General features: G+C 43.9%; 1 protein-coding gene across 1 annotated transcript in view; it reads right to left on the bottom strand.

Annotated features, from left to right (window-relative positions):
- HEPHL1 (hephaestin like 1) overlaps nt 1-15,786 on the bottom strand; it is an 86,998-nt gene extending 71,212 nt beyond the window's left edge. Inside the window, exons 1-2 of the mRNA XM_008688360.1 lie at nt 14,966-15,786; nt 1,923-2,167 (exon numbers count right to left, since the gene is read on the bottom strand). Of these exons, the coding sequence (XP_008686582.1) occupies nt 1,923-2,167; nt 14,966-15,135 (415 nt within the window). The 5' untranslated portion in view covers nt 15,136-15,786. The remainder of the gene's footprint in view (nt 1-1,922; nt 2,168-14,965) is intronic.
- Between the last annotated feature and the right edge of the window lie 1,365 nt (nt 15,787-17,151).

Below are 17,151 nucleotides of genomic sequence, written 5' to 3' on the forward strand. Positions count from 1 at the left end.
AAATTTTTAATTTGGTAAGTACTAGATTCTGTTAAATGCCTTTCTGCCCATTTGAAATGATCATGTGGTTTCTGTCCTTTATTATGTTGTATTACATTCATTTAATTTTTTTAAAATTTTTTTTAAGGGAGAGAGAGAGAGCATGAGTGCATGAGCAGGGTGGGAGGGAGGGGCAAAGGCAGAGGGAGAGAGAATCTTTTTTTTTTTAAAGATTTTATTTATTTATTCGACACATAGAGACAGCCAGCGAGAGAGGGAACACAAGCAGGGGGAGTGGGAGAGGAAGAAGCAGGCTCATAGTGGAAGAGCCTGATGTGGGGCTCGATCCCGTAACGCCGGGATCACACCCTGAGCCGAAGGAAGCCACTTAACCGCTGTGTCACCCAGGCGCCCCAGAGGGAGAGAGAATCTTAAGCAGGCTCCACCCTCAGCACAGAGCCTGACCCAGGGCTCCATCTCACAACCCTGAGATCATGACCTGAGCCAAAATGAGGAGTCAGATGCTTAACTGACTGAGTCACCCAGGCACCTTGACATTCATTTACTTTTGAGTGTTAAACCAACCTTCCCATAATAGGATAAATTCTATTTGGTCATGATGCATAACTCTCCTTATATGTTGCTGAAGTCAGTGTGCTAATATTAAGAATTTTTTTGTCTACATTCATGAGGAATATTGGTCTGTAGTTTTCTTGTGATGTCTTTATCTGACTTTGGTATCAAGATGATGTTTGCCTCATAGAATGAATTTGGAAGTATTCCTCTCTCTATTTCCTGAAAGATTTTGTAAAGGATTGGCGTTATTATTATTATTATTTTAGTAGTTGATAGAATTTATAAATGAAACCATCTGAGTTTGGGTTTTTCTTTTAGGGAAGATTTTTAATTGCTAATTCCATTTCTTTACATTATATAGGTCTGTTCAAATTTTTATTTATCCTTAAGTCAGTTTGGGTAATTTTTGTCTTTCTAGGAATTTGTCAGTTTCATTTAAGTTGTCTAGCATTTTGGCATAAAATTGTTTATAATCCTCCCTTATAATCCTTTTAATTTTTGTATGGTCAAAGTGATGTTCCGTCTTTCATTCCTGACTTCGGTAATTTGTGCCCTCTCTCTTCGTTTTCTTCGACAGAGTTTTCTCAGTTTTGTTAATCTTTTTCAGAGCCAACTTCTGGCTTAAACAATTTTTGTATTAGTTTTCTGTTTTCTCCCTCTTTGAATTTCTGCTCCAGTCCTTACTATTTCCTTCTTGCTGCTTGCTTTAGGTTTTGTTTTCTCTTTGTTTTCTAGTTTCTTAAGGTGGAAGCTTATGTTATTGATTTGAGACTTTTCTTCTCTCTTGACATAGTGACTACAGCTCTAAATTTCCTTTTAAGTACTTCTTTAGCTATATACCATGAATTTTGGTGTGTCTTATCTCCATTTTTATTGAGTTCAAAATACTTTACAATTTATCTTGTAATTTCTTTCTTTGACCTACGGGTTACTTAGAAGTGTACTGTTTAATTCCAAATGTTTGCAAAAATTTGCAAGATTTCTTTCATTGATTATATCAAATTGAATTCCATTGTGATTAGAGAATAACTTTGCATTCTATCTGTTCTTCTAAATTTATGTTGATTTATTTTATGCACGGCCTACTGTCTATTCTGAGGAGTGTTCCATATGTTCTTGAAAAGAAGGTGCGTTCTTTAGTCATTGAGGGGAATGTTCTATAGATGTCAATTAGGTCAAGTTGGTTGATAGTGTTGCTGGAGTTTTCTCTATCAGGAGCAACAGATGGAGATGGGGAGAGAAGAAGATGGGGAAAAGACAAATGAACATGTGAAATCACTGTCTCTTAGATCCCTTTAACTGTAGCTGACAATTGCCTTACTTACAAAATAGAGGCAAGACACCAATAATACGGGATTTATATTTACCTTCTGAATCTTTGTTGTAGAAAACGCCATGTGGATGCAAAGAGTATGGTCGGGAAGCGAAGTTCTTTAAATGGATGACAATCACATCACCCACTTCAGCCCTCAAGATAGGGCCCAGGAATCCAAGCCAGGGAGGTTTGGGGATCTCTGTGGAATAGGTCTCATCCGTGTAATGTCTGTAAACAGCCTTTTTGTAAAGACCACCTATCCTGTTGGGCCCTCTTTCGAGAAATAAGGTTGCAAGTCTAAAAGTAAGAAGGAAAATATTTTATAATTATATGGCATTAAGAGAAAATTTTAATAGCTTACCTTAACAGTTCATAAAACGCTTGCATGTATGATTTCTTGTTTGGTGTTGGACATAACCCTGTAACCTCTGTAGAGCTGGTAAGACTATCTTCAATTTACTGATAAGGAAACTGAGGCTAAGAGAGTTAAGTGACAAGACAAGAGACACAAATAGTATCCACAACCAAACTACAACTAAACAGAATACTCTGGAGTGTCGCTGTCCATTTGCCCCTTTTCATTTCAACACATTCCCCTTCACTTTTTCATTTCACAAATACTTAGTATGTGTTTGCCACGCTCCCAGCACTTTGCAATGTGCTATACAGGGACACAAAAGAGTTTATGACCTAATGGGAAAATTAAGTAATGACATTCAGCAGTATATGATTAAGTGCCAGTTGAGTTGATGGAGTCACATCAGGTCTGAGAGCCTCTCTACTGACTAATGGATTTATGTTTGCTTCATGAAGTTTGGGGAAAGCACTATCAATCAAAAAGCCAAAGACAGGTATTTTCAGGGCTTCATCCTCATTTCCTCAATGAGATTATCTAGTGTTTGTATACCGGTGACTCAGATACAAGCTCCTAAGCAGTTCCTACTACTGCCCAGCAGTCTCTAGCATGAATGGCAGCTTTGCCCACCCTGCAGACTTTTCAGGATGATGGAGCTGGAGAGCAGCTCGTCAGGTGCCCAGGCATGCAGCCCGCCATGGAGCAGAAGAAATAAGTGCAGGCAGGCGTAGGAGAGGGTGTTTGGGTCAAGCGGGGGACAGGGATCCAATGGCTCAAGTCAAAGTAGGAACGATCTTCTTTGGTGCGTCATCTCTCCAGGCTCATTTCCTCATTTCCTCTTTGCCTATCTCCCATGGCCTCACCCTTCCACCAGACCTCATGCTCAGTCTTCCCAGAACGCACCATGTCCTTTCAGCGTTCCAAGACTTGTACACATTCTTTTCCCGCATCTGTGTGGTATCCCTCATTCTCTACCTGCCAAGCACCGTTCCGGGTCAGTTCCAACTCTTCCTCCTTTCCCCTTCTATACACACACAGTTCAAGCACTAATAACACACTTGCCAACACGTGTCACAGTAAGATATGTACATCTCTGGTTTGTGAGCTAATTGAAGACAAAAATCCTTCAAATATCTTTTTTATTGTAGTGCTGAGTAATTGCCTGCAAGTGTTGGTGCTTAGTGGCTTTGGAATAAAGACAAAGAAAAACCTTGAATTTGTCCCCAGATGGGCAAGTTAAAGCTGGGATAATTTTGCAAACTATATTTGCAGAAAAGTATATGTTGCCATACTGGACTTTGAATATTCTCTAGGTCGGGGATGGCAAATAGGTTTTTTTTTTTTTTAAGATTATTTATTTATTTATTTGACAGAGATAGACAGCCAGCGAGAGAGGGAACACAAGCAGGGGGAGTGGGAGAGGAAGAAGCAGGCTCCCAGCGGAGGAGCCCGATGCGGGACTTGATCCCAGAACACCGGGATCACGCCCTGAGCCGAAGGCAGACACCTAACGAGTGCGCTACCCAGGCGCCCCATGGCAAATAGGTTTTAACTTGCACACCAGATAGGGCCGGTTGGTAGTGACTGCCTAGGAAAAAAAGTCAAGGTTGAGTTCAGTCAAGGGGAAGAATGAACCACCCGGGGTGTCTACTGTGGATGTGGGGTTGGAGGTATATTCAGTACACTGTTGTTCTCTTTGCTCTACACAGACAGCCAGGTAACACGATATTTTGGGGTCTTTGGGTATGGCCTTCTCTACAACTAGATGACATAATACTACCACTACGAGCAGAACGTACACAGAGTTGTTCTGTCATTGCTGCAATAGCTAGGGGATGAATTCCTCATGCTCATTCGTCAGGTCCCCTTTGTAACCAAAATACATAAGTTGTTCTATCTGATGATGGCTGGGTCCAGGGCAGAGTTTGTGGACACCAGAAAACATCCAGCGACCATCTCTGAAATCCAACCTGTGACCTTATGAGATTTGGTTTGCTGGATGTGCCTTCCAAAGACTGTTCTCTAGCTCCCAGGGACCTGCTGACAAACAGGGTATGCAGCCACCTTCCCTTTTTGCAATTTATAAATAGAAGCTTATAGAATGACAAAATTTTGAAGAAAAGCATTTAAACAGAACATAGCATGGTTTTAAAATCAAATTGAAAAGTGATTTCTTCACAACGTCATTACTTCCTTGTTCTAACCAGCTGGGGTATCCAGCCTACTCCAGACCACCTGATATGGTCACAGGACATGGTCAAACCTGTGGCAATAAAGCCCCTTTTAAAGAGACCGGCCTTAGTCTTGGAGGCAGGGGAACTTCCAGGGGTCCTCAGCCGAGCCAAACTAAGGGGTGGAGCTGCTAGGCTTCAGCTCTAAAGGGCATTGCAACATCACTGGGGAGCTGGATGTCATTGCTGGGGGGATAAAATTAACTGGACATGACACTGGGAGTGGAGAGAACAGCAACTTCTCAGAACTTCTCTGGGGATAGGTATTGTATATGGTCAGAAAGAATCAGCTGCTTCAGATGGGGGTTTGAGAGGTGGAAGGAGGAGACCCCAGGGGATGTGTGCAAGTAGTCACTGAAATCCCTTCCAAGAAGGATTGCTCCAGTGAGCTGTAGAGTGGGTTCCTTCTTCTTGTGACCAAGAGGACAGTGAGAACTGCCACCACCAGGCCACCTTCTTCTCTCCTCAGCACTCAGCCTTGCCTCCAAATAAGAGCTGAACAAGTATTTTTCCAAATATCAGTTGAAGGAGCCCCAATATTATTTATTTTCCCAGAGCACCAGATTACTAGCCTGCCCAGCCACCCACATGTGTCAACCCTGCCCTGCCCTTGGAGTGGAGTCAGTAGGTAAGATGTTCCTAGGAAAAAGGGGAAAACATGGGTTGGGGCTTCCCTCAGAGGAGCCAGGGACCACAGGGCTAGTCCTCCCAGAGACAGCAAAGCTCTTTCTCCCCAACCTGCCAGATTCAACACCCAGAAAATGAGACTCACAAGACAGGAATCCTGACAAAAGGGTTGGAGTGTTACAACAATGATTTTGGTAGCAAAAGCCTGGAAAGACCAAAATGTTCTTCAACTGGTAACTGGATAAAGAAATTCTGGCACCTTCCTACCACATAACCACACAACAGAATGAGGGGGTTCTTCAGGTGGCAATATGGCATGATCACCAAGATACTACATGGAAAAAGCAAACTGCAGGTAGCATGTAAAGTGTGACCCATTTCTATGTTTTTTAAACAATGTGCATATATACATATATGCAAAGAAAACATTTGGAAACTGGCCATGGAAACCATAAAGGTGTAACCTCTGTGCCATGAGACTGAGGCCAAAGGCAGCAGCCAGAAGGAATGAGATGTTTACTCACTGTCTTCTGTACATGGGAGTGTTTTACTATGCATCTTTTATTTACTTTCATAATAAAAACAATTTTATTTAGAAAAGAGGGGCAACTGAGGGACCAAATTTCACTTCTTGTTTGCCTTCTCCCTCTGAAAACATACCTGCCACCACAATGTGTGTTGTTTGGGTGAGGTCTCCTCCATGGGGGGTGGGGGGTGGCACCCTGAGAGGGAGCACAGTGCCTGTGGCCTGAGTTGGAGGGAAGAGAATCACTGCTCAGCCTCCGGTTTGACAAGTCCACTCTCAGACGTCAGGACTGAGGGCTTGGGCAGTCGGGTGTGTGCACACTCGGCCCTCTGCCTCTGTGCATCCACTGAGCCTGCAAGTGTGCCTGGGAGCTAGAGTCGGTCCTCTTCTGATCTGTGAGGCAGAAGCCTATATTTCCTTGTGTAAGGAAATGGGATGAAAAGTCTGGGTGCCTGACACTGGGACTATGTGATAGAAGCTCACCTGAGGTTTGGATGGTCATGCGACACACTTCTAGCCAATGAGATGTATGCATGTGTTGTTCAGTGGTAGTTCTCTAGACTCAGCTGGCAGAAAGCCTTGTAGTTTTTTGCTCTTCCCCTTATTCATGCCTGAAATGGAGATATGATGACGTGCTCCAGCAGCCATCTCGAGAGAAGGGGGAAGAGGGTCACAGCCGATGAATGGATGGTCAAGTGGAAAGCCAAAGGAATCTGGGCCCTGAAGATTGCCAACCTCTGACTTTTGCATAAGCCAAAAACTACATTTGAGCCAGTGTTTTCCAGGCTTTTGTTAACTAACATTTGAATACAAGTCCTAATTGAACAGGCTGTTCCGGGAAGGAGGAGGCAGAAGCAGAGGAAGAACTGAGTCATCCCCAGGCTGGCTAATTAGCCCCAGGGTAGGCAGGGTTACCTGGCTTTATAGCTGACGCTGGGCCACCCAGTAAGGCAACGACAGAGGAAGGATTAGACTCAGCACCACTTGTGTCCTCTCTGGGCTCAGGCTGATGGGTAAAAAGCTAGAATGAGGTTATTCATAGGGAGGGCCCTGTCATTCCAATGGGGAAACATAGACACTGAATCTCTACACTACTCTGAGCTCCCAGCATGCCCAAGAGCGCGCACGCGTGCGCGCACACATACACACACACAAGCAAATGCACGTGGAGCAAGAGTTCCTTATCATGTACAAGTTGTCTGGCAGAGTCACCCAAACAAGAGGCAGGCATATCAGAAGGAGGGGAAATGTTTGTTGACTTCCCACAGCACTTAATGCATATGCTGCATATTTCAGCACTGATTATATATATTGACTTGTCTTGCACATTCCTGGACGAGTGTCAGTCTTATCACAGAGACAGCCAATAGTCACCCTGAGAGGGGATCATGTTTTCTAAAGCAGTAGTTCCCAAATGCCCACCCATGTATCCAACTGCATCAGAGTTATTAGGGACTTTTGCCAAAAATTTAGGTCCCCGGGTCCCATTTCAGGGCAACTGAATCAGACTTTCTGGTGTGGCCTCTATATTTTCCCTAAGTTCACCAAACAACTCTACAGTGGAGCTGTCCAGTGCTTACCCATGCTGATTCTCTCCTTCCAGCAGAAAGGGGGACCAAAGAGCTTTTGCAGATAGATAGAGCCATGGAATTTTGGCAAATGGGCTGTGAGTGGAAGCAACATGTGTCACTTCTGTGCCAGGACATTTAATTGCCATTGCAAGACCCCCTCACATTCTCTGCAGCAGAAAAAGCCTCCAGTGAAGATCGTGAAGGCTCACGATCCCAGCAGCCTGGCTTACTAATTGTCCCAGGAGGACAGTTGTCCTAGAGCCACATGGTCCTCTATGAACCTGAGTGGAGAGAAATATGCCTCTGCTGTGTTAAGCCCCTGAGATCTGGGGGTTGTTGTTGCTATAGCACAACCTGACCTGGTCTAACTAACACAATGCTGAGTGCACATACAAGTTGGGAAATCACCTTTCTGTACTACTCAATACAGACCAAAACCCATAGTAGCTATTTGAAACTAGAACATAGTAACTATTTGAAACCATAGGAACTACTCAAAGTGGAAAAGATAGGGACAGAGGAAAGTAAGAGAAATCAGTCTCTTCAGTGTCTCCGCAGCAAATCACTCCTAAGAACACAGTATACATTTGTAACGTGGGACAGAAGCTCCATCTCCTGTGAGTCCTGGAAGAAGCAACCTTTGCACAAGGAACAAGACAAATGGGTAACTTTGAGGAAGGCGTCCACAGAAAGCAGCCTCTGACATAGTGGGGAGCACTCGGTGGAATGCCTGTGTTGGTGGGCTTTCTGTCCTTACAGTGCAGCCACAGGACGGCCCCACTATGAGGCACTGAGCAATCACTACCCCTCAGGCTGATCCCAACCAACATTCTCGCGTTTTGACTCAAACTGAAGAGGTGTCCATTTTATGCTGTGAAGAAATCCAGCTGGGTTGGAAAGTTTCACGTGAGCAACTGCTTTAAAGACAGAAGGAGGGTGTAGAATATTTACATTGCCAAGGTCAAGGGCAGTTCCATGAAGGAAGATGGCTTCTAAGAGCAGGAGAGATTAACCATTGCTAGAAGGAAGCTGCCCAGGAGAATCGTCTAGCCAGTGCAGAGATGCGCTTTCAAGTCAGATTCCGAGCAGTTGGTAGCTCACAGGGGGTGTGCACCTCACCAGCTCCCCTGTCTCCCACAACCTGGATCTTTCAGTCAGATTTTTCCCCATCCCTTCAACTGAGCAATTGTTAAACCTCTGCACCATATGGGACATTAAACCAGAAACTGGGGCCAAGATGTATGAATGTCAGTCCCTGCACTCAAGAGACTTACCATCTGGCTGGGAAGACAAAATCCACACATTGGAAAGTAAATAGCAGCAGCCAATTTGCTACATTAAGCAGCAACTGCACCATTCAGATCCTGCAGGTCTGAGCGTGTGGAGGGGAGGTGGGGTGAAGGTGACAGCAGCAGAGGGTGAGGTCAGAGCACACGTGTGAGACCATTATGATTTCAAGAAGGACAAGCAGTGCTGTTGCCTGAGCTTGAGAAGGGACACTGAGAAGACAGGACTAGATTGGGGCACGGGCTACTTGGCAAAAGGGAGGGTGGAGATGGTGATGCATGTTGCACTTGGATGTAGCCACGTCCTCCCTAATTAGATTAATACATTTTAAGCCTCCCAAGGGATGCGTTCCTCTACACGGTCTCTCGCCCTGGTTCCCCTGGCACCACTCAAGTGTTGAGCTCTTCCTTCTCCCACTTTATGTCCACAGAAGCCCCTCAGAACCCATGCAGGTAGCTTAAAAACAAATACATGCAGTAAGGAGAACAGAGAACAACCTTGAATCCCAGCTTGTCTACTTGATGCGAGATCTTGGGGAAATAAGTTCTCTGAACCCCAGTTTCCTTGGCTAAAAACTGGTGACCATGACAGAGCCATCATGAGGAGTAAATGAGATGATGTGGAGCCCCATGCACAGTGTCTGGGAGAGTGGGTGTTCAGCCAGTGGGTGTTATGGCAAAGCTCTAATTAGAAAGAGGGAATTGTGACCATTTGCGGTCTGTTTCCCACAGAGCTCCTGCTCTCCAGAGACCCCTTGAGATAGCAGAGCTATCGTGATGACTAACATCTCTGGCACGCTAACCCAGTACCAGGCAGCGCATCTGAGCACATTTACAGACCCTGTGTCATCTGAGCCTCCTCATCCCCGCTGCGGGTGGGCTGATAATGGCTTCCAAAGATAAGTCCCAGTCCTAATCCCCTTATTTGGAAAAAGAGTCTGCAGATGTGATTAAGTTAAGGATTTTGAGATGAGGAGAAAGATCAGACACACATAGAGAAGGTGATAGGAAAATGCAGGCAGACGCCAGAGCAATGCCACCACAACCAAGGATTACCAGCAGCTTCTACGAGAAGCTGGGAGAGTCAGCAAACAGATTCCCCCTTAAAGCCTCCAGAGGGAGTGTGGCCATGCTGACATCTTCACTTCAGACTTCTGCCCCCAGAACAGGGAGAGAATAAGTTTCTGTTGTTTTAAGCCACCCAGTTTGTGGTAATTTGTTCCAGCAGCCAAAGGAAACTCCTATACCCCCAAAGCAAGTACTATCATTATCCTCATTTTACTGATGAGCATATTGAGGCAAAGAGAGATTCAATTAGTTACTCAGTTGGTGGAACAAGAATCGTAAGCTTGTCAGTTGATGCAAGAGCCCCACTCTTCCCCAGCAAGCCAGGCTGCCTTAGCTTCTCTGTTAGCCCACTGCTTGGCTACACTTGGCTGGAGAAACCCACCTTGGGCCTCCCTGTCCCCCAACCAGGGACAGATCATCTGTCACCCCACTTCTTGGCATGGAAAGCTTTTATGACAATGCCTGAAACAGAGTGAGGACGCAGGGACAGTTAGCTGTTATACTGTCTGTGAGTTCTCTCAAATCCCACTAACCAGGCCTTGGGACCCCACTGTCTGGAGGTGGGAAAATGAAGACAGGGACTAAGAGGGTATTTGTGAAGGATGAGAAACAGGGAAAACTGAGGTCGGGAAGGTGTCAGGGACTTCCTGCTGCTTTGCAATATTCATGTTCGCTTCTTTCCTAGTAACAGAATCAAATCCTGCTTTTACTCAGAAACAAATCACAAAACTAAAAGACTATATTTCTAATCCCCCTTTCTGGCTTTGAGTATCCAGTGAGATGTACATAGAATTGGTTGTATGGGGTTTCCATGAGAGCCCTTTAAAGGGCTAATGGGCTAATGCAGCAGGAATTGTACCCTTCTACTTTTCCCTTCCTCTCTTCCTTCCTGGAACATAGACATGAGGGCTGGAGTTTCAGCAGCCATACTGTGACCATGAACTTCCTTGCGGAGTGAAGTCACATGCTAAGGATCATGGTTCAAAAATAAAGAAGGCCCCCAAAATCCTATCATACCACCTGTCTCACCAGCCTTGGACTGCCAACCTCTGGGATTCTTTTATAAGAGAATACAGGGAATAACAGTAGTTCCAAGATCTTCATATGGAATCAGAACCAGCACATGATTTTTTTGCTGACCCAACAGAAGTAGAAATTTGAAAGTCACCCTCTAAGATCAAGCCCAAATGAGTTGACACCCTTCCCTTTATTTCAAAGCCTACAAGACTCTCTTCCCCCGCCCGCTTCCCTTCAGTTGGCTCTTCTTTCAGGTGGATATATAGGTCTCTCCCTTGAGCCTAGCCTAGGATCTGCTTCAGGGGGGTACCCAAAATCTTTACCATCAACTGGGCTGACACAGTGATATAGTTAAGTGAACTCCTTACCAGACCCTGAAACTTGGGGTTTGAGCAGTGGTCAGCCTCACTCATGTCCAAGGGTGGTTCTGCCTGTGAGTTAGCACCCATGAAAACCCTACATTTCACTGGGAAGAGGAAACCTGCATGTGTGTTGGTTGCCTAATGAGGTCTTTGGTGAGAATTGTAGCTTTAAATAAGGTGACCCCACTCTGGTTCCATTAAAGACTTGGCTTTACCACTGAAGCACAGGAACACCTTAATTAAGCACTTTATGAGCCAGAACAGGACAGGCACGAATGGATCAAATGCTGACACCATCCCCAGGCAAATCAAAGGAGCCCGGTGTCCCCATTAGGCCCAATGGGGAGCAGAGAGGAATATATTCACCTGGATAAAATATTTCTAAATAGAATATAACTCCTAAACTTTATGTTTTCTAGGAAATATTAGTGCTTACAGTATCAATTATATTTCTGAACTCTATGATTAAGCAAAGGTACCAAGATGGAAAATTAAATTATACCATCTGACTGCTATGGAGTCTTGGCAAAATGATCTCAATTTATTTCCTATCCCATCCTTGTGAATCAGTATTTATTAGGCTCTTGGTACTGCCTAATTTTGGTTTCCAAGCCTTTTTTACATCACGGAAACTTTGGCGCCCACCATCCGGTTCCCCTCATTTCTGCCATTCCCATAGTCAAAGATTAAGCAACTAGAATAACTAAATTGACAAAGTGATTAGTTTTTAATGATTCCAAATGAATAGCCTTGTGCTCAGTCCTTTGTGGATTATTATCACCGTCAAAGCTGGGGGGGGGGGTGGGCATTACTAAATACACTCTGGTTCTCCCTCTCTGCCATCATGGTGCTTATCTTTCAGTTGCCGAGGTGACCAGTGTACATCAAACACCCCCACACCAATGTGGGGAGAGGAAACGCTGTGTCTAAGGCTTAAGGAAGACACCAAGTTCCATGAACAGTGAGGAAGGAAAGAGATCAGAATAACCCAGGGTTGTGGGAAAATGCTTTTTGCACGAAGAATTGGAGATAGTTCTTAAAGAACAGGAAAAAAAAAAGGATAGGCAAAGAAAAATATAGAATACTTCAAAATTGTCACATATCCCTACTCTCAGATATTCTCCAACTCTGATTCTTAGACTGAACATTTGCAAATCATCTCTCTCTCACCATTGCAAAAATCTTTCTAGAACTGGAGAGTCAGGTGAGATGTTTCTCATTCAGTTTCAAAAATTATTTTTGATTCCTTGGAATTACACTTCTCAAGTGACTTTAGGGATTATATTTCAACTCCCTTGTTATACAAATTAAGGAAATTGACGTTCAGAGAGATTATTTAAGGTTTCACAGCAAGTTGGGGGCAGAGCAAGGACTAGAAGTCAGGTCTCCTGATTCCTATTTCAGGCTCTTCCCACTCCTAGTGAGATACTAGGCACCTGGCTCTCCAAATATTGGGCATTTGTCTGGGTCTGAATATCTTCAACAGCAGAACATCCTCAGAAGTGCCAGAAGCCAAATGAGAGGCATGGTCACATTATTCAAGATGACTCCTTGCTTCTGGGGAAATGGCACAAACTAGAGTACACACACTGAGCTCCATATGTCCCACAATTGTGGCATCTTCACCTGTGACACCTGTGGCAGCTGTGACACCTGTGAATCATGACATGTGTCCTGTATTCTTCAAGCAAGAGTCAGCAGCCCACTACAAATGTGCCTTCTTAGGGACTTGCCCTGAGCCACCTGCCATACCAGTAGCACTGCCAGACATGATTGCTAATAAAAGCCACTATGCTCCATGTAACCCAGGCTCACCTTTTAAGAGTCAGGAGGCAGCCCTGCATAAACACCATCCCTTTACACACTTGGGGACTTGGGCATTACAGGCATGACATCTAGAATGCCACCTGTGCCTAAAGGGCAAAAGTCCTCTCAGGTGGGACCACAGCATTTGTTAAACTATCCTACTCTAAGCTGACACCAAACTGTGTCTTAGTCATGCCTATTCTCTTTTTTTCTTTTTCACCATAACTATTTTCAAACACTTTATTGTATGTTCATCAAAGTATCTTCTTCTGGCTGAAATAATTAACAGGGAGCCGCTAACTTCTTCCTGCACTCAGCTTTGTGGAAAGAGCATCGTAGTGTTTGAGTATTTAAAGTATGTTGGGTTTTTGAATGAACCCAGGTAACTGGTTTGGTCACTGACACCAGTGATCATTTTCAATGTCTCTCTGGGAAGTGACCCATGAGACTAAACCTACTTTTGGTAAGAATAGGGACTTTCTAGAAAGTTCTTTTTACTGGAATCCCTGGCTGTCATCACAGCTGAGTTTAATGCAGTGGGAAAGGATCACCTTTTCCAAGAAATGGGTTGCATGGTGAAAAAATGTGACTTTGGTGTTGCCTTTACTCTGTAAACTCCAACAAGTACTTAACCTCAAGGTCTCAGTTCCTGGTTTGTAAAGTGGAAATAATACCATCTGCAAACAATCATGAATTGAAAGTCTCTGGTGGAACTCCTGGGTCAGAATAAATGCTCACAAACAGCTACACTGACATTTTAGGAGAAAGATGGACTTCTAAGCTTTTTACTCAACCATGTGGAAAGGCAGTCTAATGTCTCATTGTGCTTAAAGACTGTATTCACTATGCTCAGGGTACACATCTTGAACAGTCTCACATTCAACAGCTGCTCACAATGACTATTTCCTATTGAGCCCTTTATGAGGACAGCAGAGCTCTATTTTAGGGAAGGATACTAGCAGTTAGGGTAGCCTGTCAGTCCCATAACCATTTGTCACAGTAAAGACTACCACAACCAATGGCCAGCACATATGAGATTGAAAGAAGTCAAGAGCTTTCTTCGGAAACAGCCCCCCTGGACATTTAGTTTCCTGGTACAAAGGTTAAAGAAGAGTCTTTCTTGGCAGCCTGGCTGGCATGAGTTTCATCCTTCTTTAACCAAACGTGACTATGCCACTTTTGTATTGTTAGAAAACCCAGAAGCTATGCGTCTAAGCCAACTGGATCTTTGGTCTTCCCCCAGGGCAGGGGGACCTGGCTCCTAAAGACTTGCTGGAAGACTCCATGGTATTCCTGAATCTTAGCAACTAACTTTGTCTTTAGAAAATGGAACTTGGATGTTGAAGGAACTGGGTTCTTCCTATCAGAAAGAAGCCAGTGCATCTGAATATCCAACAGCGATTGCCAGAACATCTCAAAAGATGTTCTAAGAACCACAATATTAAATGTATGCATTACAGCTTCTGGAGCTGGGAGGTGACTTAAGAGGGAGCTCCAGGGAACAAATAAGAGACATAAGACACTGGACCCTGAGAGAGAAAGGGAGAGCAAGGGCTACTTTCCACAAAAAATAAAAAATCAAGGACACACAACACTCTGACACCATCTCACCCAGCTATGCCACGGGCCTGGGAACTAGAATATTGCCCTCAGATTGAATGAGTCGGAGCTGAAACAAACCTGTCACTAGTGAAAAACCCATTTCTAAGAGAACTTAGGGAAACTCTTAAAATACCAGCCAAAGCTAATGTAATCGCCTCCATTTTAAACGTTGCAAAACAAAACCAAAACTAACTACTTATAGCATACTTATCTCCAATTACGATATTTCATTCCAAAAATAAAAACTAAGAAAACATTGTGTTTTAACAGGAAAGAATTCTTAAAAATTCTCAAATGCTCATTCCAAGGGTTGCCATATTTTTTTTAACAGCATCCAGAACTCCCTGGAAGTCCCTAGTGGTGCTCGATGAAAATTGTCCTTCTAAAGAGTAAGCCATTATTCAAAAACGCCTGGTTGTATATATAGCACTTCACAGACAAGGTTCAACAAATAGGCAGAGCCAAGAAAACCTCTTCCCCGTTCCATACCTACCCTTGTGAGGGCTCTCCAAACAACCACGAAACCCCTCCACTTGGTTTAGATCAGCTCACCCCCACCATGACACCTTAAGGACTATAAACTTCTCCACACAGAGTCAAAAAAAGCGAACCCAGGAGTCTGTGAGAACCCCAAATGTACTCACTTGTCTTCTGAGAAACTCCCCCCAGTAACAACGTTCTTCCCTTGGGGTACATAGTTCCAGTATTCTTCCACAATCCCAATGTGGTATGTTCTGGTAACTGCACCAACCAGCCCAGACAGACCCAGGAATGTGAAGAGAACGATGCAGTCAGCCTGCTGCTTCCGAGGCATTTGTGGATGTAACTCCAGCAAGCAGCCTGCCCAGGAGGCAACCCTGCCTGTCCCTCCCCCTCACTAGAAGCTAATTATAAATAAGGAACGAACAAGACCCGCCTCCTCCTCCTTAGGTAGCTTGGGGTTGGGACAGAGGCTGATAACTTGTGCAAGCAGAGCAAACGATGGGGGGAGTTGCTATGATAACAAAAGTTGCCTGCCATCCAAGAAATGTGTAACTGGCTTATTTATTTACCACCCAAGCCAAGCAGGCCTGTTTCTGTAAGTTTTGGTGCTCTGCTGTGACATTAGTCATTCATCTTTGCCAGGAACGGCAGTGTAACAAGTCGGGCCGATGGGTTTCCTCCCTTCTTCCTCATTTTTTCTCCACACCTATTACAGGAACATATTAAAATCTGAAAACTGGGCTGGCCTGAGTGGGGCATCAGGAAAGCTCCTGGGCACTAAAGAAGGCTTCATCTCTGTTGGGAGGGCAGAGGGAGTGATGTAATCACCCTCCGCCATCTCTGACTTGTTTTATGAGGCTACATGAAACAATCAACTCACATCATAAAGTTTGTAACAACATTGTAAAACCTCACTAATTCTCCACTTGGTCACGCACCATCTCCCCCAAATTCTCTCAAATCCTACCAGCAAAAATGGAGAGCCCGGTGGCCCAGTTCAGCCAAAATTTAGAGGTCACCAACTTCAGTGAGCTACTTTTGCAAGGATGAATGACAATGACACAGGAGGAGTACCCTTCAGGCACATGAAGATAAAGTTCAGTAGCAGGTCTTCAAGTCAAAAAGGCCAAAGCAGTACCCATTCTTCTCTGTGCTCTAATCTGTGACCTAGAATCTGTGCCGACAGAGACCTCGTCCAACTCTGGACGAAAACCAATCTGATCACCATTGAGAGTTGCTCTTGAGGCAGCAGCCATAGAGTGAGGAGAGAGCCTCCTGGCTTGGCTTTGAGGTTGGACAGACCTGTGCTTGAATCCAGTCCCACCACTTACTAACTTAATGGCATTGAAGAATCACTCACCATCTCTAAGCCCAGATCTGTAAAACAGAGATGGAGGGATTGTTAAGAAGACTTAAAGGATCACACAGGAGCAAATATAGATGACCTTGGGTTTGATGATGACTTTTTTAATACCACACCAAAGACATGATCTGTGAAAGAAATTATTGCTAAGCTGGACTCAAAAAATCAAGAATTCCTGCTCTATGAAGGACACCACAGTGAATGAGAACAGAAACTACAGACTGGAAAATGTTTTTGCAGAAGGCGTATCTGATGAAGGACTGTTATCCAAAATATACAAAGAACTTTTAAAACTCAACAATAAGAAAACAAACAGCCTGATTTAAAAATGGATAGAAGACCTCAATAGACATCTCATCAAAAAGATATACAGATGGAAAATAAGCACATGAAAAGATGCGCCATATGTATGTCATCAGAGAAATGTAAATTAAAACGAGATGCCACTGTACAATGGCCAAAGTCCGGAACGCTGACTACACCAAATGCTGACTGTGAAGCAACGGGAACACTCATTAATTGCTGGTGGGGATGCAGAATGATATAGCCACTCCGGGAAGAGAGTTTGGCAGTTTCTTAACAAAACTAAACATACAAGTGAAACATTCTCCAGAACTGATTACATGTTAGGCCACAAAACAAATCTCAAGATTTTTTAAAATCTAAACATATGGCACTCATTACCTATCTTACAATTTTATTTGTCAACTATACCTCAATAAAACTAAAAAAAAAAAAAAACCACCTCTTACCATATGGTACGACAATTATGCTCTTAGATATTTACCTAAAGGACTTGAAAACTTACGTCCAGACAAAAACGTGCTCATGAATGTTAAACTTGGAAGTAACCAAAATGTCCTCCAGTAGGTTAGTGAGTAAATAAACTATGGTGCAACCAAACAATGGAATATCATTCAGCATTAAAAGGAAATGAGCTGGCAATCAATGAAAAGATACGGAGGAAACTTAAATGCACAGTAC

Source organism: Ursus maritimus, unplaced genomic scaffold, assembly GCF_017311325.1.
Source record: "Ursus maritimus isolate PB19 unplaced genomic scaffold, ASM1731132v1 scaffold_16, whole genome shotgun sequence".
Lineage (NCBI taxonomy): Eukaryota > Metazoa > Chordata > Mammalia > Carnivora > Ursidae > Ursus > Ursus maritimus.